This window comes from Tachysurus vachellii, chromosome 16 (genome assembly GCF_030014155.1).
Source record: "Tachysurus vachellii isolate PV-2020 chromosome 16, HZAU_Pvac_v1, whole genome shotgun sequence".
NCBI classification, from domain to species: Eukaryota; Metazoa; Chordata; class Actinopteri; order Siluriformes; family Bagridae; genus Tachysurus; species Tachysurus vachellii.
In genome coordinates, this window is record NC_083475.1 from 11177653 (window position 1) to 11201842 (window position 24190).

At 39.0% G+C, this 24190-nt stretch overlaps 1 protein-coding gene across 3 annotated transcripts in view; it reads left to right on the top strand.

Annotated features, from left to right (window-relative positions):
• Positions 1-24190, top strand: part of tbc1d22a (TBC1 domain family, member 22a) — a 148788-nt gene that overhangs the window by 42897 nt on the left and 81701 nt on the right. Inside the window, exons 7-9 of one of the 3 annotated variants that reach the window (XM_060889673.1) lie at positions 1162-1224; positions 3305-3370; positions 7468-7582. In XM_060889673.1, coding sequence (XP_060745656.1) covers positions 1162-1224; positions 3305-3370; positions 7468-7582 — 244 coding nt within the window. The remainder of the gene's footprint in view (positions 1-1161; positions 1225-3304; positions 3371-7467; positions 7583-24190) is intronic. The other 2 variants (XM_060889675.1, XM_060889674.1) reach the window with 2 other exon arrangements.

The following is a 24190-nucleotide window of genomic DNA, read 5'->3' on the forward strand; positions in this document are numbered from 1 at the left end:
TCTTCTTCTTTTTTTAGCATAATAAATATTCAGCATAATAAATATTGATAGAAACATTGAGAATCCTGTCCCATTCAATTTCACTAATTAATTTTTTCTGCAAAAAAAAATTAAAAAGAGGAAAAAAAAAACAAATGGAAAAAATAATAAATCTGCAGCAAAACCAGCGTTATTCATGAATGGAGTCTCCACTGTCAGAGCTTTGTAACAGATAGGGCTTAAGCCACAAACATGAAGTTTTCCAAAATGGAAGAGTCTTCAGGACAGAGGACTTTTACACTTTTGTACAGCTTTTGATTGAAAAGGAAAGAGTGTGAGTGGGTGAGGGAGGTAGTGAGGGAGGGAGTGAGTGAGGGAGTGAGTGAGGGAGTGAGTGAGGGAGTGAGTGAGGGAGGGAGTGAGGGAGGGAGTGAGGGAGAGAGTGAGGGAGGGAGTGAGGGAGAGAGTGAGGGAGAGAGAGAGTGAGGGAGAGAGTGAGGGAGAGAGTGAGGGAGAGAGTGAGGGAGGGAGGGAGTGAGGGAGGGAGTGAGGGAGAGAGTGAGGGAGAGAGTGAGGGAGAGAGTGAGGGAGGGAGGGAGAGAGTGAGGGAGGGAGGGAGGGAGAGAGTGAGGGAGGGAGGGAGGGAGAGAGTGAGGGAGAGAGTGAGGGAGAGAGTGAGGGAGAGAGTGAGGGAGGGAGGGAGAGAGGGAGAGAGGGAGGAAGAGAGGGAGGGAGGGAGGGAGGGAGGGAGAAGGAGAAATGTGAAGGAAGGGAATTTTATAGCTGCTATAACGTAAGTGATAAAAGGACCTAATTAGTTTCACAGATGTATTACATCATTAAACGTAACTATAAACGGTTTAAAAGAATGACGTATTGTTCCTTAATGAAGAAAAGATAGTAATCATTATTAATCTGCTGTAGTGTAGGAGGACCTGGGGTCATGCTGTTTCAGGGTAAATAATCCTCTTTGTGGTGGTCCACAAAGTCCACTTCATATTAGACCACATCACACCACTCCAGCAGGCCTTATTTCACTATAACCCACATTATTCATTGCCTCTGATTTGTGTGTGTGTGTGTTGTGTTTGAATCTCAGCATCTCATCTTGTCACTCAGCATTTGTAGAATCCATATATGTGTGTATATGTATGTAGTGTGTCTCTCTCTCTGCACCATCAGATCCACATAGATATTCCTCGGATGAGTCCGGAGACTTTAGTGCTCCAGCCGAGAGTCACTGAGGTAAGAGGCAGGATGGAGCGGAGACACCGACGCAAAACAGACCGTCCCCCTGCCAGCAGCATGTCACTCAGGCATCATCTGCTTAGTGCCATGTGTCTGTCTGTCTGTCTGTCTGTCTGTCTGTTCACTCTGTCTGTCTGATTGATCTGATGGCTGGTTTGATCCTCAGGCTGTAAACTAAAGATCGACTGTTCACTCAGTCATTATTGCAGTTCATTGGTTTAGTTTATTCTAGTTATTATTATTATTATTATTAGTAAAGTCAAAGCAGGGTTTGATTTTTTTTTTTTTTTGTATTTAACCCTTTGAAGTCTAGAAGAATTTCCATTAGTTTTCTCCATGATTTTGGCTGCACATCGAACACAGTTTCCTTTTTCTTCTCTGTATAAATTTGACTGATCATTTTTATCAGTCTTACAAAGCAGCCCAAAAGGGTTGGAGAAAAAAAAAAAACCCACAAAAAAAATCCGCTCAGATATTAACACACATTTAAACACAAACTACCTAAAACCACACTACCAGGTTAACTGAACAGTGATGAATGAGATCCAGATTTTTGTATTATTCTTTTTTTTTCCTTTTCTTTGCCTTTCGTGAAAAACACACAACAGTTTTATTCAAATTAGAAGAATTTACATAAAACAGTTCCCTTCCTTTCATAGCACTCTTTTTGCTGTTTGTCTTGCTAAAATAAAAAGCAGCCCTGGAACTGATGACATGTTTTCCTTTTTCTTATCTTCTCCTGAGATTATTGTACTGTATTTAGTTTTTAACACAATTTCAGATCAGATTTATTGACATGGGTGAGTCAGCGCTTTCAACGGTTTTTGTTTGTTTCTGCATCACAAAAATGACAAACCCAGCAAAACTGTAAAGGGTGTTATTTCTTTTCAGCAAAACAAGGCTGTGTGTGTGTGTATATATATATATATATATATATATATATATATATATATATATATATATATATATATATATACACACACACAGAAGAGTTAAATCTTAACAATAATAATAATAAAAATATTAAAAAATACCAAAAAGACTTCGAAACCCAACTGTAGGTTTTATTCGTCTTAGAACACTGTTTAATTCTCAGATCTGATTGCAATGAAAGTTTATTGAAATACATCCATTTTAATATCTTATGATTTTATAGTAACATCATCTGAACCTTGTGATAAATGAATTATACGCTGTTATTTTACAAAGCGTACATAAACGTTAGCCAAGTTTCCTGACATATTTTTGTCCTTTTATTTTCTCTCGCCTGTTTCCATTAAAAAAACAAAGCATTGCATAAGAAATCTGGCCTTCAGCTGTTTCCATACATTATACTGTGTAATCGCAAATTTTTTACCTTTTGCCTCCCACAAGTCTCAAATCTTTGTAAAATGGACGTTGAGACAGTTCATTGCATTTGGACAGAATATTTATTTAATTGCACCATATAAAATAACAGAAGACGATGTCAGATTGGAGCAGTTGCTCTTCTGATAGAGCTCCAAGTTATCTGCCTTTGTGAGAAATTCTATATATAATTCTATTCACATATTCTGTAATGTGACTGTAAAAAAATTTTGTAATTTATTTTCTGCGTGAATGCCATTTTTTCCAAACAGCATTTGAAGTATTGACATAAATAATTAAAACATAAAATGAAGCCAAAATAATTGTCAACGATTTAGAACGAAGTTGTCTTGTGGATTTTGCACAGCATTAAACTCTAAAATAATTATTGGTGAATAATTATAATTGTTGGCAAAGTTGCTATGGTAGAAGAGGAATAAAATCCCTACCTGCCACATGTGCTTCTATACACATCAGTTCCCAGATTGAGGATTTTCCAATAACTCTACTGACTCAGACTTCAGAGGGTTAAACAGCTGAGGATGAGTTCATTCCCGGTCTCAAATCTCCAGAGGTTTTCAGTTCTTCAGTTTGCAGCCAGGCATGCGTCACCATCCATGACCAGATTCACTTTCCTGTCTATCTGTAATGGCTGTTTCGAATCCGTGCTAACCTGCTTCTGCTCCTGTGTCTCTCTCTTGTGTGTGTGTGTGTGTTCTCTTCCCTGCAGATTCACATTGACATACCGAGAACTAATCCTCTTATTCCTCTCTTTCAACAAGCTTCTGTGCAAGAGGTGAGACGTCCACACCACTCAGTCCACTCACCTTGATGCTCTTTCCTGTGTGCGCTTGACCCACACATAATACCAACTAAATCCTGCATACACGCCTATAGTTCATACACACACACACACACACACACACACACACACACACACACACAGAGAGTCTTGTGTTTCATTGTTTGGTTAAAGAGCAGTCAGTTCACACTAATGTTGCTTTGTGAATTTCATGATATTGCGTAGGAAGTGTTCCCAGAAGGAGCTTGCTGAAGTGTGTGTGTGTATTTGTTGGTCAGAAACACTAAACTCCACTGCTGTCACATCCTGCTGAGGTTCAGCGCTTGCTTTATAACCAAACTAGCGCTTGCTTTATAACCAAACTTGCACTTATCACCTGCCTCATGCTTACGGCCTGCTCATATGGCTCACGTCTGAACTTATCCTTAAGTTCTCTGCTGTCCTTTTGTTGTTTTACCTTTCTGTCCTTTCTCTCATCTTTCTCCTAGCGTTTACTCACACATTTCAGACAGAACACAAAAACACACCCAGCCCACAACAACTACTGTATATGATTTTTTTTTTATATATATATTAAAGAGTTTTTGCTTGTTTTTTGGGTGTAATAAATCCAAACTAGTTGAAGTTTAAGCAGCAGGCACATGGTGACATGTAGCAATCTCTTCTCCTCCTCATACATATGTGTCTGAGGATGGAACGTACAGGAAGTGGGAGGGCAGCAGCAGATAAGGGTGGGAAAACAGAACGTGCAGCAGATTACACATTCTGTTTGATGTACTGAGCTTTGAGCAATTAGTGACAGCCGGTCTTGCTCCGAAACGTTTCCGCCTCCAAGAACCAGGTGTAAATTGGCACCATGTGTGTTCTGAGCTTTATAGAGCGTTTTAAGAGCTTGGTGAAGCCACTGTTCAGGGAAACGAGGTGTTTAATACCTCTTGTCAGTCAGACTGCTTTTATCATTTCCCTTGTGTCTAACAAAAGTAATTCACATTAAATGCTACTGTCCTAACTGTGACATCAGACCCAGGTTTTCATGTTAGATGAGCGTGAGAAAACGTCAGTACGTTTAATTGTACAGTTTATAACCTATTCTACTCAGCCTTATTTTTTTTATTTAAGAGTTATTTAATGACATCAGTGTTAATGCGTTTGATGTACATAGACTTATGTACTTATGTCTTATCCAAAAAAGAGCTGGTGTGGGTGCAGACTTTCATACCAGACCAGAAGGAGCCACACCTGATGCCTCCTGTTTAATCACTTTATTTTAATGTTCAATAGACTCAGGTCTTCAATGAAAACCTGCAGACGGATGGGTGGGCGGATGGGTGGTTGGATGAATGGTTGGATGGATGTTTTTTATTGTCTGTAATGTCAGGAAGCTGTCAAGTCTGGTCACAGAATGAAACATGACTTGAAGCACAGCTCCATACTCTATGCAGCATTTTGCAATGCAGTGCTTCACCATTTATAAATTATCCAAACTCACATTTCTAAATGTTTCCTTACTCACATCTGTCGAGGAAAAAGCTTCTGCTTTTCATTCTCCTGACAGACCCTCCCTCCCTTCTTTCTTTCTTTTTTTTTTCTGGACCACCAACATACAAATGCTTTTCTCTAAGTGACTCTAGAGAAGGAATGTGCTTGTGCGCATACTCACTCTCTTGCACCTTGCCCTGCATGCAACAACACCTCTTTTCCTCTCGAGTGAACACTCCAACTGTGTGCATCTCTCAGCTTCTCTTTAGCATTCTACAGGCTGTGTAACTCTTACACAAGCAGCGCGGCAGCTAACGATACACAGATTCACCACCAGCTACACGCTAAGCCTGTGCCGTGTGACCTTAGCCAGCAGGGGTTGTGCTCCGAGCTGTTATTGTGTTTTTTTTTATTTAGCAATCTAAGGTTATTGGGTGTGTAACAGGATTTTGTTATTTGTCTGAGCTAGCAGCCATCGTCTCTTCTCTCTAATCCCCCTAGAAGGTATTTGTGAGATGAAGGCCACTGCTATAGAGGAGACTGTGTGCTAAACAAATAGATGAGTTACATATCAAATCAATTATTTTTTCCTGTTTGCTGTGCAAATACAGGTCAGTTTAATAGGAAGAGTGCAAAACAAAACAATCCAAAAACAGCAAGCAAAGATCAGGTCAGGTACAGGTCAGTCGATAGGAAACAGCTGTGTACAGGCTAGGTAGAAATCTGGAATAGAACAGAACAAAACACTGGCAAAGACAACTAAAATGCTGTTGTTGTTGTCCTTCAGCTGCTCACTGTTCAGTGTCCCTACAGTGGATCAACCAAGCTGCATATTTGAGTTTGGACCAAGGTTTTTATACCGGATGTCCTTTCTGAAGCAAGCTTCCCATTTTATCAGGCTTGGGATCTTCACTAAGATTTAACCCTTCAGTTGTTGGTTCGGTTCTATGCCCGGGAATCGAACCCGAGCTGCAGCAGTTAGAGTGTCAATGACATCTTAATAATTAAACGATGTTGACTGTGAGCCTCCTGTGTGGCCATGCTTGTGGGCCATGGTGCAATTCGGGTGACCGAGTCTGTGATATTAACAGACATGTAAGAGTAAGAGCGAGATGCTAATCCTGCGTCTAAGATTAAAAGAAAAATCCATCTACTCTGCCATTTTGACAAAAGAAAATCTCAACACTGGAACCTTCAGAGGCAGTGAGCGTACATCGCGAGCTGATGGACAGAACCGGGTGTAAGTCACACACGGGGCATGTAAGGAAGACTCGAGCACTGTGTTTGCTGTTCCAGGCCCCGTCCAAGCAATGAGTTTATTTAGGGCTTGACAGGAACATGGTGTCCCGAAAGCCTCGCTGTATGAGCCAGACGTCAGTTTGACTTGTCAGACACCAGAGAGAAAGTGCGTCTCTCTCTCTCTCTCTCTCTCTCTCTCTCTCTCTCTTTATTTTCTCCCCCAGTTTCCTTTAATCCAAACAAGCTGACAGTGAAGTGACAGATCGCGAAAAGACACTTTAATGAAGATCGAGGTGTTTGCTTTGGTAGAAAAGAGAAAGGAAGAAAAGTTACTTAGCATCATGGAGAATAGATTTAAGAAATGAAGATGGAATGAATACAGATGAGCAAGCTCTAGTTAGTGGTCTTTGTGTTGTTAAAAGGAAGAGACAACAAAATTGTCACGTTTTAGCAGACTGACGGCTTTTCATACTGCGCATGTTTGCTGAAGTCATTGTGAACGCACACAGAGAGCACAACGCAACTCAGTGTGTTCCTTACGTTTATATCTGTAATTAATTTAGTATAACCTTAAGCACTGGCTTAAGTGAATTCTTCTTTTTAATTTTTGGTTTAAAACTTTCATCCATGTTTGGGTTTGCTGCACTGTCTCTTCTCAGATTAACGCCGTTTCTTGAGGATTTTGTCGTATACTCTCAACACGCTGGTGTGCTCAAGTACATTTTATTTTTTCAATGTATTATGTGGACAGCAGTGATTTTGAACTCATTGTAAATAGACAGGTCAAGAACTAGGGAAAAGAATTTTGGAAAAACATCTGTTCACATGTGGAAAGGGCCTGAGGCAGAGTTAAATAGCTGGCTAACATTATTAAACAGACAGCTTTTCATTCTAACTGCTGTAACCTTGCTAACATCCACCACGTACACTTTCTTATAAATTCAACATAAATGTTATGAGTTTTCAGCTATCACAATGTGCTGGGCTTCTTTATTTATTTATCATCGCTTAAGGTGGCATCTAGTGGTCCTATAACCCTCAGCCATATTCTCTTTAACTACTAACCTTCATGTATGTAAGCAAACACATGCGTGCGTTGCTTCTACACTTCTTTGTTCACCCTTACCGTTTGCTTGATCGAACGTCATGATGCTAATTACTTTCGAGAGCTTAATTGATTTTCTTAATTGATTGCTGGCTAAATGAGGAGATGCCGTCTGTGTGCCTAATTAACAGCAGCCAAATGTGACCTTGTGCAGAGTCCCATAGCTTTGCATGTTTACACAAGTTTTGTTCTTCTAAACCGTATATACATGAATTGTGCAGTTGTAGCCGCAGGCCACGGTTTTGATTTGTGTCTCTTTGTTCTTCAGATCTTTGAGAGGATTCTGTTCATCTGGGCCATCCGGCATCCTGCCAGCGGTTATGTCCAGGGCATTAACGATCTTGTCACGCCCTTCTTCGTCGTCTACATCTTTGAGTATATCGGTAAGTAGATATGAGCCTGCCTGTAGCGTGTGTATGAATATGATTCTGTCTGACTCCATACCTTGTTAGAATTATATGGAAATGGCGGAAAAGCTTTAGATGCTGGCTGAGTTGACTGTTGCTGGAAGTAATGTGTTAGCCAATAATAGACAGTGAACTGTGGACAAACACGGTGTGGCTCTTTCATCTGCTCTTTATTCATTAATGAACCAGTGACAGATTAGCCCTTTGGGCTGATGAGGAATATATGATGGTGGCGGGCAGCCGGATCACTCATGGAGAGTGAGAAGTTTTTGATGCTTTGAAAAGATCCTCAAAGCATCACCATCTGTTTGTTGTCGCTCTACCTTTTGCACACGAGAATTGCATATCCTCTGACTTACTAGCACAAGCATTGCACAGACTCCTTTACATGTTTACTGTGACATGCTTTAACATTCACTGCCTTCCCCTTAATCTGTGTAGTGGTGTAGATGTAGTGTTTGAAGTGGTGTGTAGCAGTGGAGGTATAATGTAATGTAGTGGTGTGTATCAGTGAAGGTATAGTGTAGTGGTGTAGATATGGTGTAGTGGTGTGTAGCAGTGGAGGTATAATGTAGTGGTGTGTAGCAGTGGAGGTATAATGTAGTGGTGTGTAGCAGTGGAGGTATAATGTAGTGGTGTGTAGCAGTGGAGGTATAATGTAGTGGTGTGTAGCAGTGGAGGTATAATGTAGTGGTGTGTAGCAGTGGAGGTATAATGTAGTGGTGTGTATCAGTGGAGGTATAATGTAGTGGTGTGTAGCAGTGGAGGTATAATGTAGTGGTGTGTAGCAGTGGAGGTATAATGTAGTGGTGTGTAGCAGTGGAGGTATAATGTAGTGGTGTGTATCAGTGGAGGTATAATGTAGTGGTGTGTATCAGTGAAGGTATAATGTAGTGGTGTGTAGCAGTGGAGGTATAGTGTAGTGGTGTGTAGCAGTGGAGGTATAATGTAGTGGTGTGTAGCAGTGGAGGTATAATGTAGTGGTGTGTATCAGTGAAGGTATAATGTAGTGGTGTGTAGCAGTGGAGGTATAGTGTAGTGGTGTGTAGCAGTGGAGGTATAATGTAGTGGTGTGTAGCAGTGGAGGTATAGTGTATTAGTGTGTAGCAGTGGAGGTATAATGTAGTGGTGTGTAGCAGTGGAGGTATAGTGTATTAGTGTGTAGCAGTGGAGGTATAATGTAGTGGTGTGTAGCAGTGGAGGTATAATTTAGTGGTGTGTAGCAGTGGAGGTATAATTTAGTGGTGTGTAGCAGTGGAGGTATAATGTAGTGGTGTGTAGCAGTGGAGGTATAATGTGGTGTGTAGCAGTGGTGGTATAATTTAGTGGTGTGTAGCAGTGGAGGTATAATGTAGTGGTGTGTAGCAGTGGAGGTATAATGTGGTGTGTAGCAGTGGTGGTATAATTTAGTGGTGTGTAGCAGTGGAGGTATAATGTATTAGTGTGTAGCAGTGGAGGTATAGTGTATTAGAGTGTAGCAGTGGAGGTATAGTGTATTAGTGTGTAGCAGTGGAGGTATAGTGTATTAGTGTGTAGCAGTGGAGGTATAGTGTATTAGTGTGTAGCAGTGGAGGTATAGTGTATTAGTGTGTAGCAGTGGAGGTATAGTGTATTAGTGTGTAGCAGTGGAGGTATAGTGTATTAGTGTGTAGCAGTGGAGGTATAGTGTATTAGTGTGTAGCAGTGGAGGTATAGTGTATTAGTGTGTAGCAGTGGAGGTATAGTGTATTAGTGTGTAGCAGTGGAGGTATAGTGTATTAGTGTGTAGCAGTGGAGGTATAGTGTATTAGTGTGTAGCAGTGGAGGTATAGTGTATTAGTGTGTAGCAGTGGAGGTATAGTGTATTAGTGTGTAGCAGTGGAGGTATAGTGTATTAGTGTGTAGCAGTGGAGGTATAGTGTATTAGTGTGTAGCAGTGGAGGTATAGTGTATTAGTGTGTAGCAGTGGAGGTATAATTTAGTGGTGTGTAGCAGTGGAGGTATAATTTAGTGGTGTGTAGCAGTGGAGGTATAGTGTATTAGTGTGTAGCAGTGGAGGTATAGTGTATTAGTGTGTAGCAGTGGAGGTATAGTGTATTAGTGTGTAGCAGTGGAGGTATAGTGTATTAGTGTGTAGCAGTGGAGGTATAGTGTATTAGTGTGTAGCAGTGGAGGTATAGTGTATTAGTGTGTAGCAGTGGAGGTATAGTGTATTAGTGTGTAGCAGTGGAGGTATAGTGTATTAGTGTGTAGCAGTGGAGGTATAGTGTATTAGTGTGTAGCAGTGGAGGTATAGTGTATTAGTGTGTAGCAGTGGAGGTATAATGTATTAGTGTGTAGCAGTGGAGGTATAGTGTATTAGTGTGTAGCAGTGGAGGTATAGTGTATTAGTGTGTAGCAGTGGAGGTATAGTGTATTAGTGTGTAGCAGTGGAGGTATAATGTATTAGTGTGTAGCAGTGGAGGTACTGTATAGTGTATTAGTGTGTAGTGGTCTTGGTATAGTGGGAGTATATTGTAGTAGTGTGTAGTGGTCTTGGTATTGTGTAGTAGTCTGGTGTTGTGTAGCACAGAAGACTACAATCATTACTAGTTTTTGGTGCTCTATTGCAGGAATGTACAAGTCCACTACATTTGTACTGGATAAAGAACAATAAATGAAATTACATTTACATTTTGTTCACTAAATGGTAATGACTCTACAATTTTCAGTAATAGAAAACATTTTGAAATATGTAGATGACATTATTACTAAAAACTGATTACTAAGTATGCCTGATTTTTATATTACAATTTTCAGATTTTCTTTTTGCTTTTGTATTAGTGATAAATGCCAGTGATTAGACTTTGTCTTATTATTATCATTATTATTATTTTTATGGTCTTTATTCATGAAATTTAAAATATACTGATCACGTGTATCACATGCTTACAAAGTTGTCACTATTCACTATAAGTTTAGCTGTATGTCTGATCCTGACCCTAATGGGATTTTCTTTTATATAAGTATATGGTCAGGTAATTATTTCACCACATGCTGATTCTTCTTCTTCTTATTAAGGCTAGGATTATCCTATTAACAATGTTGACACTTCTGTGCTTAGGTTTGTATAGCTTTGTGGATACAAAAAAAATCAAAAACAAGCTTTTAGACCATGAACAAGTGACTAAAATGATGTGACGTCCTTTGAAGCCTAAATAAAATTACTTGGCACACGGAAAACATGCCATGGAGAGAAAATGCGTCACTTTTTTAGCTGTGAATCTGAATTTCAGGATTCAAGGCACAATGTGAGCGTAAATAGAGGATGAAAGATCACTCACTTTACTTGATTCTTACTAAATGCTACCTAGACAATAATAAACTGTGTTTTTTTTTCTGTCTTATGTATTTAAGTAACTGTTGACCTACTTAAACTGGCAGAAATTTGTACAGATTTGTGTTTTGCTGATATATTTATCTCAAATAGAACCATACTATATATTATAGATTGTGCTTCAAAGCTTTTAAAAGAGCAGAAGTCTACCATCTCTTCACGTTCAGGTGGGTAAATGGTCCCAGCGTCTTTCATCCGGAGGAAAGGAAACTCTGTGTGATTGTCGAGAGAGTATAATCTAAATAACTAACAAACATGGGTACAAAATCAACAGAACACGGAGTTATATATATAGTTATACATAGTTTTGTTATATATAACATTCTGCACCCTTATTCTTCCATTTCAACTGATTATTCTCCAGAGTTTTAGTGGGTCCAGGAAGCTCTGTCAATGACCACAGTGAGTGGTTCCTCTGTCAGAGTGGAGCTTTGGTGGACATTTCAGACAGCTGGGTGCGATATTAAAGTCCCGGTGTCCAGCGAGCAAAGGCACTTTTCTTGCTGTGAAGTGAATCTGTTCACTAGTTTCAATCAGGTGTGGACAGAGAGACAGAATGTGAAGTGAATGTGCTCACTAGTCTCAATCAGGTGTGGACAGAGAGACAGAATGTATAGTGAATAGCAGTAGCTTTAAATTTTTCCAAGTAACGGCAGGTTTTTCTGATGTTTTGGGTCAAGACACGCTGTGTGACATTACAACACCCTTTTAGCCAGAGACCTCTTGGAGTTGCGGGTGTTAAACATGTAGAATAATCAAGCATTCACAACCATAACCATCCCAAGAAAACACTGAAATCGTGGAGAATGTTAGTTAGATGTTTATTTGTTGAAGGAGTCTCCAGTGTCCAAGTTTTAATGGGAAAGTCTTTCACATAGTTTGCAGTTTTTTTGTTTGTTTGATTGACTTCAAGAGAATACATTTAAAGGCAAATCAAGCAAAATCAAGCATTTATAGCCGCAGCAATCAAACAGTAAAATCCTGGAGTTTCCAAAAATGACTCCCCACATTTCTCTCTTTCTCTTGCTCTGTTGCTGTCCTCACAAAGCTTTTCAGAGGAAAACACGTCTTTTGTTGTCAATGAGGAGAATGAAAAAGTGGTTCGGGGAGTGTTTTCCTCTCTCGTGTTGATTGTGTGGATCCTCAGAGCCTCGCTGCTTTTTAAAGATGCATGATGACAGGATATAATTTGAAAGCAGGCAGGACACTTGTTTGTTAGATGCTGTTAGTCTAATGCATTATTGAACAATAACTTCCCCCCATCATTTCGAATGAGATATATGCGAAGAGAGAGAGTGGCAGCTTACTGTAGATTCTCTGTGTACAGATTTCTCTCTCTGTCTCTCTTTTTATACGGTTAAAGGTGAACATAGATCGCTTCATTTTAATGAAATGTCACATCTCTTGTTATTGACACTACAGCAACATTTCAGTCGTTTTATGTAGCAGTACAGTGAAAGCACAAAACAAGAAAAAGTTTGTTTAATACTTCTAGAGTTGTGAACTTCACTCATCAGACCAAAGATTCAGTTTGGTTTAAAGATTTAATGTTCAGTTTAAATCTGGTTTCTTTAGCATTGCTGTGTTTATTTGGAGGTCTGTTTGCCATCGTTTTAGTTCAAAACTCCTGGCAGAGGCAACCAATCTCCGCTTACTTAAATTTCAGTATCAGTGAATGCATTACAGTGATTCAGTAGTTTGCATGTTGATTTTTTTACATGCATATTGATAGTCAATTCTTTGCAATATCTATGTGTGAGAAGTTCTTTTTGCTTATAAATCGATTTTGCCTAAGTTCAAAACTCATGTGGAAGTTATGGCCAAATGATTACTTATCTTGTAAGTTTCTTGAACTCCCTCATGTCAGATCTTACTTGATCATTATGACGAGATGTCAATGATATAAATGCTATTTTGTCATCTAGATTATCCATGTATGAACTCATTGTATCATATATTACTTAAATGTCTTCCTCATAGAATTCTCAGAATTCATGATTTTATAGACGCAGTATATTATACCAATTTACCTTGTACTGAAGTTATTATGAACGTACATGTCATTGATATATCATTATCTTACCTCATATTTTAACCACTATTTCCATTCCTTCAGTCAATATAGAACACTATATTGAATAAAACAAAACTTACCTTATATCCTACCTCAGCAATATAGACTATAATGAATAAAAAAATACATTAATATTATAGACTATAAATACAAGTTTAGGGAAAAAAAGATAGACGTAGGTTTCATGGTCGAATTCATTATTTATATTTCTTACTTGCTACATATTGCATTTGGATGCTAATTAAATCAATAAATCATAGCTAGTGTCTGAGTGTGGAGTCGGAATGAAATATTTTAAACGCTTGCCATCTTCAAATGCTAATTTCTGGCTTTTCACTTCTGGAGGTAAATCATAAGACACATCCTTTTATATCTATTGTGTTCAGACAGTTTTTTTTCCCGCAGCGCTAAGACAGCCTCTCTAATGTATATTGCAATTCATTTCCTTTTCTTTTCATTTTGAAGTTTCAATAAAAAAAAATAGAAAGAAATCAGAACATAAAAGGTCTGGAAAAATATTGTTAGGGGGTCTTTAAAAATGTGTGGAATTCTTTCACAGGGAAAGGACTGGAGCTCTGTAATAAAATGTCATATGAAGTAATACATTCCAGTGAAAGGAAGTTCATTTAGTTCATTCAGCCGGTGCATGTTTTCAGACTGGGAGGTTCTAAAGTGCCTCCTATTATCAGTGTCAGAAACTATTGTTATGTGAGTCAGAATTATCAGTAGGCCTGCTTCTGACTTTAACCAGAATGTACACTATTTGTTCTCTTTAATCTCTGGGCACTGGTTGATCTTGTGGTTTGGAGAAGTCTAGGTATGTCTATCAGTACTTTCAGGAGTATCCTGAACTGCACAGGCACTGAGGCATACAGACATCTGCTCTTAATATGTTGTGTTTTTGCCTCCTTTTAGTCTGGACCTATTTTCATTCTAGGCCAAAACAGTTTTCCCATTAGGCAACATTAAGGCTTTGTAATTAAAGAGGATGAACCTGATGGAGTGGTATGGACTCTTTAGCATGGCACGCTATTGAACACAAGGAGATCTATATTGTAATTTGCTTCATGCCGATGTATGGATTCTCCCAGTCTGAAGTCCTACAGGCGATGTGCTTTACCAAAGCTGTCTTTAACTCTCGTCAGTAGCACTCTAGTTGATAATAACGGTAATAATGAACTGCTTGTGTGTTACTATTACATTTGCCACCATTGGTGTGTGAATGAGTTCATACTGCTTCTGACAGATGACTAAAGATACATCTTCTTGTGTTGGCCTGGGATTGTGGTTATCACGATTGAATCAGCCACTTCTTATGGTTCTACTTATTTATAGTGGCAACTCAGACACCATTTCTCCTCTTTATTATCCATAATCTGGGCTCTAGCTTCAAGGCAATCCCTTTTACTTTACCCAAACCTAAAAGGATATCTTCTTTGGCACTTAAACTTTGTCTTCTCTTTAAATGTATTCTATATAAACAGAGGTCCAAAGGTAAGTTTAACCATTTTTACTAGTACACTGGCACTCTATTTCACTGGAGGGATGAAAATTCAACTTGTATGACATCAGTATAAACAAATAAATTATTTTAGCGGCGCGTTAGTAATTGTGATATTAAATTAGGACACACACTTGGCTTTCAGTGTGAGCCGTTTCTACCTGTTAGGATGACTTTAGACAGAATATAGAAATGCTTATGGAAAAATACTTGGGGAATCTTACAGAATGAAAATGGGCTTGATATCACCATTTTGTGTGAAAAATAACAAAAGTATTATTTATTTTTTAACTTTTCTATGAATATATTGCCCCTAGTAGGGTAGATAAAAACATAAAAACTTAGGAAGAACTACACATTTTTATGGCTCTGAGTGTGAACATCGACACCCACAAAACATGCCTCTGGTAAAAAAGAGTTATTATAGCGTTATTATAGCAAAAAATGGTATCTAAGTACCTTGCTAGAAACTTGCTGTTTTCTGTGTCTGTGCAATATATCACCAATAATGCTGAGAACTCTCTTTGTGCATTATTACTGAAGTACAATCCAAGTGAACCCAACCCTTAGTTTCTGCAAGACTGCATCATGGGCTTGGGGAGTTTGGAGGTGGTGTGTAACTGCTTTGCCAGACATACATATCAAGCTCTAGTAATCACCAAGGCCCAGGAGTTATGGCAATGTGGGGAGGTAATGGACATCAATGGAGGCCCAGGCTCCGCTCTGAGATCTGCTGGGTGAGTGCACATCTCCCTTTTGTCCCTCTGCTCCATGTAATTAATAGCCCTTATCATTCCCTACATGGAGGAAGCCCTGCAGTACTGCCTGCCGGTTTCTAAGTGAACTGATGGAGTTAGAATGTTAACTTGATTTTGAAAACTTTTTATCCAAGTAACTTGAGCTTTAATGAAATGCCAGTGTCTGGTAAAAATGACTACTTACAAATGTTTACACTAAGTGGAAAAAGTGGCCACAAAGCATTTATTTTTTTCATTGGCACATTCTTAATACAGAGTCATGATTCCAGCAACAGTAGCAATTGAAGATTTGACTGTGATTTATGACATACTTCAATACATACAATAAATCCTGTGGCATTTATAGTCTGACTTTCTTCACTTCCCTTAATTCTACCATCAATTCCCAATTACAGCTGATACACAAAAAAGGAAGTCATGGTTTCATTTCACCGGATCATCAAAATCGCAGAAGAAGGATTATAAATTAAAATCAAGCTGTAAGGAGGTAGCAGAGCTTGTTGAGTCCTCTGGTGAGCGTGTATAGCTAGGACATAATTTGCTTTGCTTTTCTGTTAGTGAATCTAGTTCGAGGCCAACCAGTATGATGCTGATTATTGCATCATTTAATCTCATAACCTTAGGTAACTACGTCTTGTTGTTCGGTTGCCAGCTAGAGACGAACTACAAGCAATCTGTTTGAATGGCAAGTAAATTCCTCTTGAAACTTACGGATTTGAAGAAACTAGTCGTTAACACTATTAGCGTGAACCAAAGTTGTCGCTCTGATTTAAGCTCACAAGCAAGTTTTTGCATTCTGGATGTTCCAAGTCATGTGACAAAACACAAATCAAATCACTTCGGCAGCAGCACGATCAGAAGTTCTCAGTGTTTCCAGGCTTGTACCAATGCCTTTGAGGAACATCAAGAGAAGAGGTATTACATTCTGAGACTGAAAGCTGTTCTGCTTTTATTTTCCCAAATGTACACGTGTCTAGATAATTTAGCGAGAAGAAATGCATGGAGTCACATAGGTAGTATAAGGCATGTGGCTTTTACCGTTTCCTGTGGTGTAAAGAGGAAAGCAGATGAAGGGAGTCCTGCTGAGATCTGGAGGAATCGTTCTTATACGAGAGGCTCTTCACTGCAGACGCCATTCTTGCTCTTTTATGCTCTCTCAGTCTGGAAGTAGTACTAGTCTGCCAGTCAGCAGGTGGCACGAGGAACGGTCTAGCATATTAGTCCTTCTACTGTCTTAAACTCCCACCTGTCTCAACAGTTACTAAAAGCATCTTTATTTCCTGCCCACTCTTAAATATCCAGACTTTGTGTCGATCCATACTTCAACCAGCAGCTCTGCCTCGCCTCGCCTAACCTCGCCTAGCCTCGCTTCATCAGTAAGAGTTTTCAGATTGACCAAGAGCTCCAGGTTTCCACTGGAGAAATGAATGGTCAGCGATGTGTGAGACGCAGCAGCAAGTCTTTAATGAGTATCGGTTGGTTCGTATTCCTCTGTTCGGGTAAGTGAGGCAAGCTTTGATTTTAATGTGGCGCTGATTAAATGTCCCTGATTTGCTCTAACGAGTTGTTAAGTGATTGCCCGGCAGGTCCTCAGACACTGTAATGTGGGTATTTTTCCACTTTTCTTTGCATGAGTTCCTCATCGAACCGAACCTCTCTACTCTACTTTCCCAGCCTCGATTAGAGAGCAAGAGATACTATGCAGCTGAAGCCACACGCAGCACAGACTCACACTATGTCTCTTTGAGCTGCTGAGCCTTTTATGGATTTTTCAAAACAAGGTTGTATAGCTGTCAGATTAAAATCACTCATTTTAAGAGTTAAAGGAGGTGAAAGAGTATAAACCCCTTACTCCTACTTCTAGTCAGACTTCGACATAGAGGAACAGAACTATAACTGAATACATAAACATTATTTGGTGTGAACAGGTTCTAAATGAATGCAAATAGTAGAAAGGTTATTTTCTTTTCTGTTTAAAGAAAGCTTGCCAGGAAGAATTGCATAGCATCTGCTTGAGCCTAGAGATTCGCATCAGATTGCATCAGGACTGGGATCCTAAGGAACACAAGAAAATAGTCACACCAGCTATTTACTTTCATGCAGCTGGGAAATTTCCAGTCATTTCCACTGTTTTCAGGGTGTCTAATGTTGTAGACTATATATTTTGCTTAAAAACATAAATTCTAGTATAAACCCCACCTACACTGGATGTGAATCTGAATGCAGATTAAGATCAAGATATGTGTAGCACTAAACAGATCCAGTTACACATAGCGGCATTGTGTTCGTCTTTTTTTTTATGGCTTGATTAGCAGGTAAGCTAAATGGTAGCTTGGTATGGTATTAAATTCTTTCTAATGATCTGTGAGGAATTAAAAATCTGATATTACATTCACTTTTTTTTTTTTTTTTTTTTTTTTGGTCTTTGTACTCGAGCAGAGAATAATTCAGAGAAATTGCCCTGTCACCAAGTCATTCGTTTTCTTTGAGGAATTGGATAATATTGAATATTTTTGGATTCGGTTTAATTACTCAGCTATAAAAAGCTATAAATTGAACTTCTGCTCAGATCCATGCTGTGAGCAATCGCTCTTTTTTTTATTTCTTCTTGTGAAATGTGTCACGCTTGTCGGAGGGGAGTTTGCTTCAATTCTAAATTTTCACGTCGCCATACAACTCGTGTTATTGGTTTGCCAGGCTCTGAGGCTTGTAAAGTTATTTGTTACAGTCCCAAATACTCTGGTACTAATTTATCAATCCCAAGGACTTCGGAAAGGGCAGTTTAACTGTCTGACCATTCCCTTAATGTCTCATGACCTTCTCATTACTGTACGTCTAATGATTTCCCTCAAACCGCTGAGAACTGCAAATTAATTCCCTAATGGACTGATCTGAGCTCATATTTCACACTCTGGGAAACTTAGTCGTCTCCTCTCATTATCACAGCCACCCTTAGAGCCGCTGTCCTCTCACAACTGAAATTCAGCGATGCGAGCCAACGGAGAGGATGTCATGTGACGCGTCAATGTTCGTTTCAACACTTAAACACTTTTGAAGCATTTCTCATGCAAATGTGCATGTCTGGGGCGCTAGGGCTCTGTGTTCAAGCATAAATCACTGGCATGAGCACTCTTTATTTGATTGATGTCAGGCAGCTAGTTCCCGAGAGTCAAGCTTCCCAGAGCACTGCTGTACAAAAACATGCAGTCTTGTTATTTATTTAAATGTACTGATTTATTTAGATTTTTGCACATAACTACCATTGAATTTGGTTTGAATTTGACAACTTGCCCCCCCCGATTCTCTATTCTCTTATAGACAGGAGCACAATTATAGGTTTGCTGTATCATGGCTGATGCTGTATTCTGTCCCCAACTTCCTAACAAGCTCGGAAGAAAATAATTTTTTTGTTCTTTAATGTTTGCGGAAAATAGTCATCTTCTGCTTCTTCCTGTTTTGCTTTATCCCTTGCTTGCAATAACTGGATGTCAGTGTGACCCACTGACATCGCCAGACTGTTTGCATTCTTCTTTTGTGATGATTTTCCAGGCTTGTACAACAGGCTTCAGTCTCCTCTTCAGGAAATGAAATGCCGCACAGTTGAGTTATGGTCCAATGATCGACTTACCTGATCTAAAGCTTTCTCTGCTGATACAGTTCTTTGTTGTATTTGGGGTCATTGTCTTGCTGCATGATGAAATTCTTCCCAACAAGATTTGAAGCATTTCTTTAAATTGCCAGACAGAATATTCAGGACTCCGTCCAGGGTGTATCCTGCCTTGATGCCCGATGACGCCTGAGATAGGCACAGGCTCCCCGTGACCCGAGGTAGTTCGGATAAGCGGTAGAAGATGAGTGAGTGTGAGTGAGAATATTCATGGTGGAGGTGGTTAATGTCCGATTGTTAGTACAGCAGCGATTTACATTCTTCTCAGATCGTTTTAAATTGTATCTGCTATACCCAACGCTTGTGCAATGAATTTCCTCTTTTCCCAAACTTCAAAACAACTTGCTTTTCTCTCATCGACTGCTTTCCTTTCAAAGGTTGTACAGACAAGACTGCCAGATTACTACTTTTTAAGTGGATACGAGAGCTTTTACTAAGCATAGACCTTTTCATCTTTATTCCTCTTATTATAATCTCTGTGATTATGAATAACTATCTTTTGACAGTGTGCTAAAGTAAAATCCTAATTTCAAGGCAGTTCTGTTAGTGCACTGTCAATGACAATCACACCCCTATTCACTTTAATTTCCTCTTGTAAATGATTTAATGCATGTGGAAGAACAGTGTCAAGTATGAAATAAAAGCTTATTTAATTGCAAAATAATAGACCACTACAAAAATGGTAGAAAGTGAATAGCTCTTAAATAGAGACATTTTTATCTGTCTTATAAAAAGAGTCAAATCGAACCCATTTGCGATAAACAAGCCACAAAAAATGGAAGGTTTTCATTTGACTAACCTTTAAAGATGTTAATCTTGACACTGCCTTGTGCTATTGGAAGATCATTTACCAGCTTCTCCTGGACACAGACATACGTGTCCGTTCCATAACCATCGCCATGCTACAACAGCTTGCACTCTTCTGTGAAGACTTTCCACTAGATTTGTCAGAGCAAGAAGAGCAAGGCTTCAAGTCCAATTCAGATTCAACTTTTATTTGTCACATACAGAATACACAGTGTGACATGTACTGACATGCTGTTTACAACTGTACTTATTATATAAAAATACTTAGATTGTTATAAAAATAAAATAAAAACAGTCCAAAAATGGAACTAACAGTATGATATGGTAACAATAGAAATCAAATATAGAAGGAAGTACACATATAAGCATTTATTTGCAATAAAGTTGAAAATACAGAATTGTTTTTGTTTCTTTAACAGTTTCTCTGTTGATTTGGCTCATGTTTGGCTCACCAGCTTGTGGAAGGATAATTGGATAACTATGACTAAGTCTGAACAACTTGCTGGAAGAGCCTTCAGTATTCAAATGAACCACCACCAGATTTCTTGCTGGGTTTCAGCTATTTTTTGTTGTAATCTTATGTTGTTCTTATGCCTGGCAATGAGTGTTAGGCTCAATTTATGACGAATTTCTAATAATTTTAGACACATGAAAGAGTTTGTTTCACTCTAATTTTACATAAAGGTATTCTTTAATAGTTTTATTTTATTCTTTAATAGCTTACTTATTAATAGCCTAGGTTTATTTTTATTTATTTATTTTTTATTACCTGTGTATTGTGCATATAAGCACACATCTGTCACTTCTGTATTGAAAGTTCTTTAATTCTTTTTTCCCCTTATGACAAAAGCCATGTTTAAAACTGCATATTTATACTTATGCAAACTGAGAACAAATCCTTATTTGCTTATTTATTTTATAGTTATTTAAAGTATGTATCTAATGTGTTTTAATTGTTTCTATTAATATATTAATATTATGAACAGTAAAAATAATATTACTATTCTATTACTGGTTAAATTCAATTTTCTTTATTTAATTTTATTTATTTAGAAATCTAAATATTAATTGATCTATTTTGGAATAAAGGTTTTATTGATTAAGATTCTGTTTTCTTTTAAAAGCAGCAAAATGAGATACCAAGAGAAGAAACATGAATAATAAAACAACAATGGAGAAATAGCATAAGGAACCGAGCAAGGGTTTGCTTTTAATAGCTTTAATTCATACATTATGTGCATTATCATGTCTTAGAAGTCCTTTATTCTTTCACTTTATTGCCCTTGATATTTATGTTTGACTATATGAAGGTGTAGAAGTCAGAATCAGTATCTGTTTCCAAACAATACTGGTCTGATTGCTGGGTTTGTATAGGATCTGATTCTGTCCTCTGATGCAGACTGTGGGTGATGTGACTGGCACCTCATCAGGCACATAAACACAAGGCACACATTTTATTAAAGCTCAAAATATGCCTGTGATGTTTTTCGTGACTCGGCTATAGAAGATTGTTATAATGCCCCGGCATTGGACTTATACATATTATTATGGAATGCATCAGTAATACTAGTCCAGGAAAAAGGTGACTGTGGTTTGAATTTTGATAAATAGCATTTCTTTCCTGCTTTTTTTGTTGATGTGCACTTAATGTGTAATGCATTAAGGCCATCGGGGCGAGTTCACATGGCTCCACTCAGGTTTGACAGAGTAATTGAAAAGATATCTTATTCACAACAAGCTAGTTATTGGCTTTCTGATCAACCCTGTGCTTGACTCCGAGAGAGTTATCCAGGTTCTTTAAAGACTTCACTGTTTTGCTTGGTTGTTATCTGACATGTCGATGGTTCATATAAAAAACATAAAGTATTTCTAAGCAGCTTCTTGCATAACATTACCTGCTGTATTGCCCATTCCACCATGAAGTGTGAGGAGATTGTGCTGTATGTGAATTCTGCGAACTCCTCACTAATTCTGTGAAAGGGCCTTATTTTGTAACACTATTTCATCACCTTACTTCATTTCTACATGCGTGTCTTTCCTTCATTCAGTGAACCTTTTTATTGATTTTTCTCTCTTGAAAAAAATCAACCCTCAGTTACATCACTTGTTTTACACTGAAATCTTTTGTCCAGCGATGATAAAGAGGCTACTGAAACACATTTTCTCCAGGAGAGAGGGTTCATTGCCTCATGTCTCAGCTCTGCATGAAATGTAGCGACACCTGACTCTTATTTTCTACAGGCTTTTTATTCATTACATTCATATGACGATCCTCATAAATCACACATGGATCTGCACCTTCCATTTTGCGCTATTGCCACGCTTACATAGTAATTATAGTCCCAACTCTCATTATTCTGCTGCTACGGTGACGGATTTGCCAAATCGACTCCTATATTAATTATCCCCGCTTTCAATTACACCTTTGTGGAATCTGCGTTCCACTCATTAGTCGGCGCTGGGTCCAGGCAAACATGCTTCATGATGACCGAGCCCTGCTGGTCGTATGATGTGGGACGGTACGAATGACACTGAATATGAATACCCCTTCTGGAGTGTGTGGTGATACCGAGTCTGAGCTCCTCTCTTCCCCGTGGCCTGGCAAACGGAGGGCATATGGCCTGGCAGGACTGCATGGTGCGCAACGTCAGATCTAGTGCCAGGTCCTCACAGCTGGCAGAGGCAGCGTGCCAAGGGAAGCTTGTCTGTTATCCCCTGCACACAGGAAGCGACCACAGGCCAACAGGAAGCGTTAGCAGGAGTAACCTGGCTCCAGATGGAGGGATTGGTGCAAAACTGTCAAATGATGCACTCTGCACCGTATGGACATCCTCTTTTTTTTTGCCTCGTAGCTCCATTTTTTTGGCTCTCCTGTGGAATGTATAATTAGTCAGGTACTGTGGCGAGTTGGAGTACTCGGCGACAGTTCTGTGCTTGATGGAAATCAGGTATGCTGTGTGTATGTTGTATGCAGACCCTTTCAACGAGGAGGCCACCAGCAGCATGTGCTAATTAACACACAGCAGAGATGAAGCACACCTCAGAGTGTCTCCTGGGTTGGACCAGGTGTCCCAGCGGAGCTCCGGCTCAAACAAGCTGTCCTCAACCCCCCAGCACATTCAGCCTTCCAATTACTGCTCACCAGTTTTCATGGCTATGTTGTGCTCTCTGACTTCTAGTGACTTTCATTGCTTATGTGCAGGGGTTGAAGTGAACTTTCTTCTTTTTCATTTGCCTGAAATGATCCTAACAAGTTTAAGCTTACAAACAAGCTTACCATCATCCTGATCTCATGGGTACTGGTATGAAAAGATGCATTTAATTTTGGCTTTTGCCCCAAATGCCCTTATAGCCAGTCCATGCACAAACTTTTCTAGATCTTTCTGTCCTTATCTCCATGGTGCAATATATAAAACAATGTAAGAAAATCCTGCAGTAGTATTGCACAGTGCAATAAATATGCACGACTATGCACATCAACTATAGCAGGTGCGATGTGAAGATGAAATGGGCAAACCTTAGCAAAACTAAAAATTCTATCTTGTGTATTAAGCTGTTATAAATAGCAGGCTCTGAATGTAAAAAAGCTAAGTAGAGCACCGAGTAGTCTGGTGTTTAATACTGTGTTATGTTTTGCACTCTTCAGTTCAGTCCAGTTTAATTCTGGTGCTTGCTGACAGGAAGCGGGATTATGAGGAGTGTGACTGGCAGGGGGACGAAGCTCTTGAAGAGCCTGGCATTGCCGGCCCGGATACTTCTGACACTGTCTGACATCTTATTGGGGTAATGAGTTTGTGGGAAGGATAAATGATCTGCCACTGCTGTAGTAAAATGTCATTCAGAAAACGCACACACCTCTTACAGTTTTTGGGTTTGTTCCTTTCTGGGAACTTTCTGTGTAAAACTATAGCGGTTCCTTTTCAGAAAGGATTCCAGGAAGAAAGGCTTTTCAGCAGCACAAAGAAAAGCAGTAAGTCGTGTCGCAATTTCTGTACCATTCACGGACGCAGATAGCTACAGTTGTAGTGTCAGAGAGAAGAGACGTGCCCTATACACATCCGATTGAATATGTTCTTTGTAAGCTGCTTGCTTTCAAATGCATTTTTAAAAATTAAAAAAAAGGAAGAAAAAAAGAGCTGACTGCAAGGTTTTTGGTTTTTTTTTGTACTGATATGAAAAACCAGTTCATGCGATGTGTGTGAACTGAAACCATAACAACACTATTAGTCCTAGCTTATATTATCTGTTAGCTACCTAGGCCAGGTTGATATTGAGATTAGATTATTCATCATAACACAGATGAATTAAAGGTCATCTCTAAGTTGTAGCTTTGGATGAAGAAAAGAGAAACGGAGCTGCTTGTGTGATGAGTGTGTGTTCAGCCACAGCTGAAGTAGGACTGTCACATCATGGAGTCGTGAA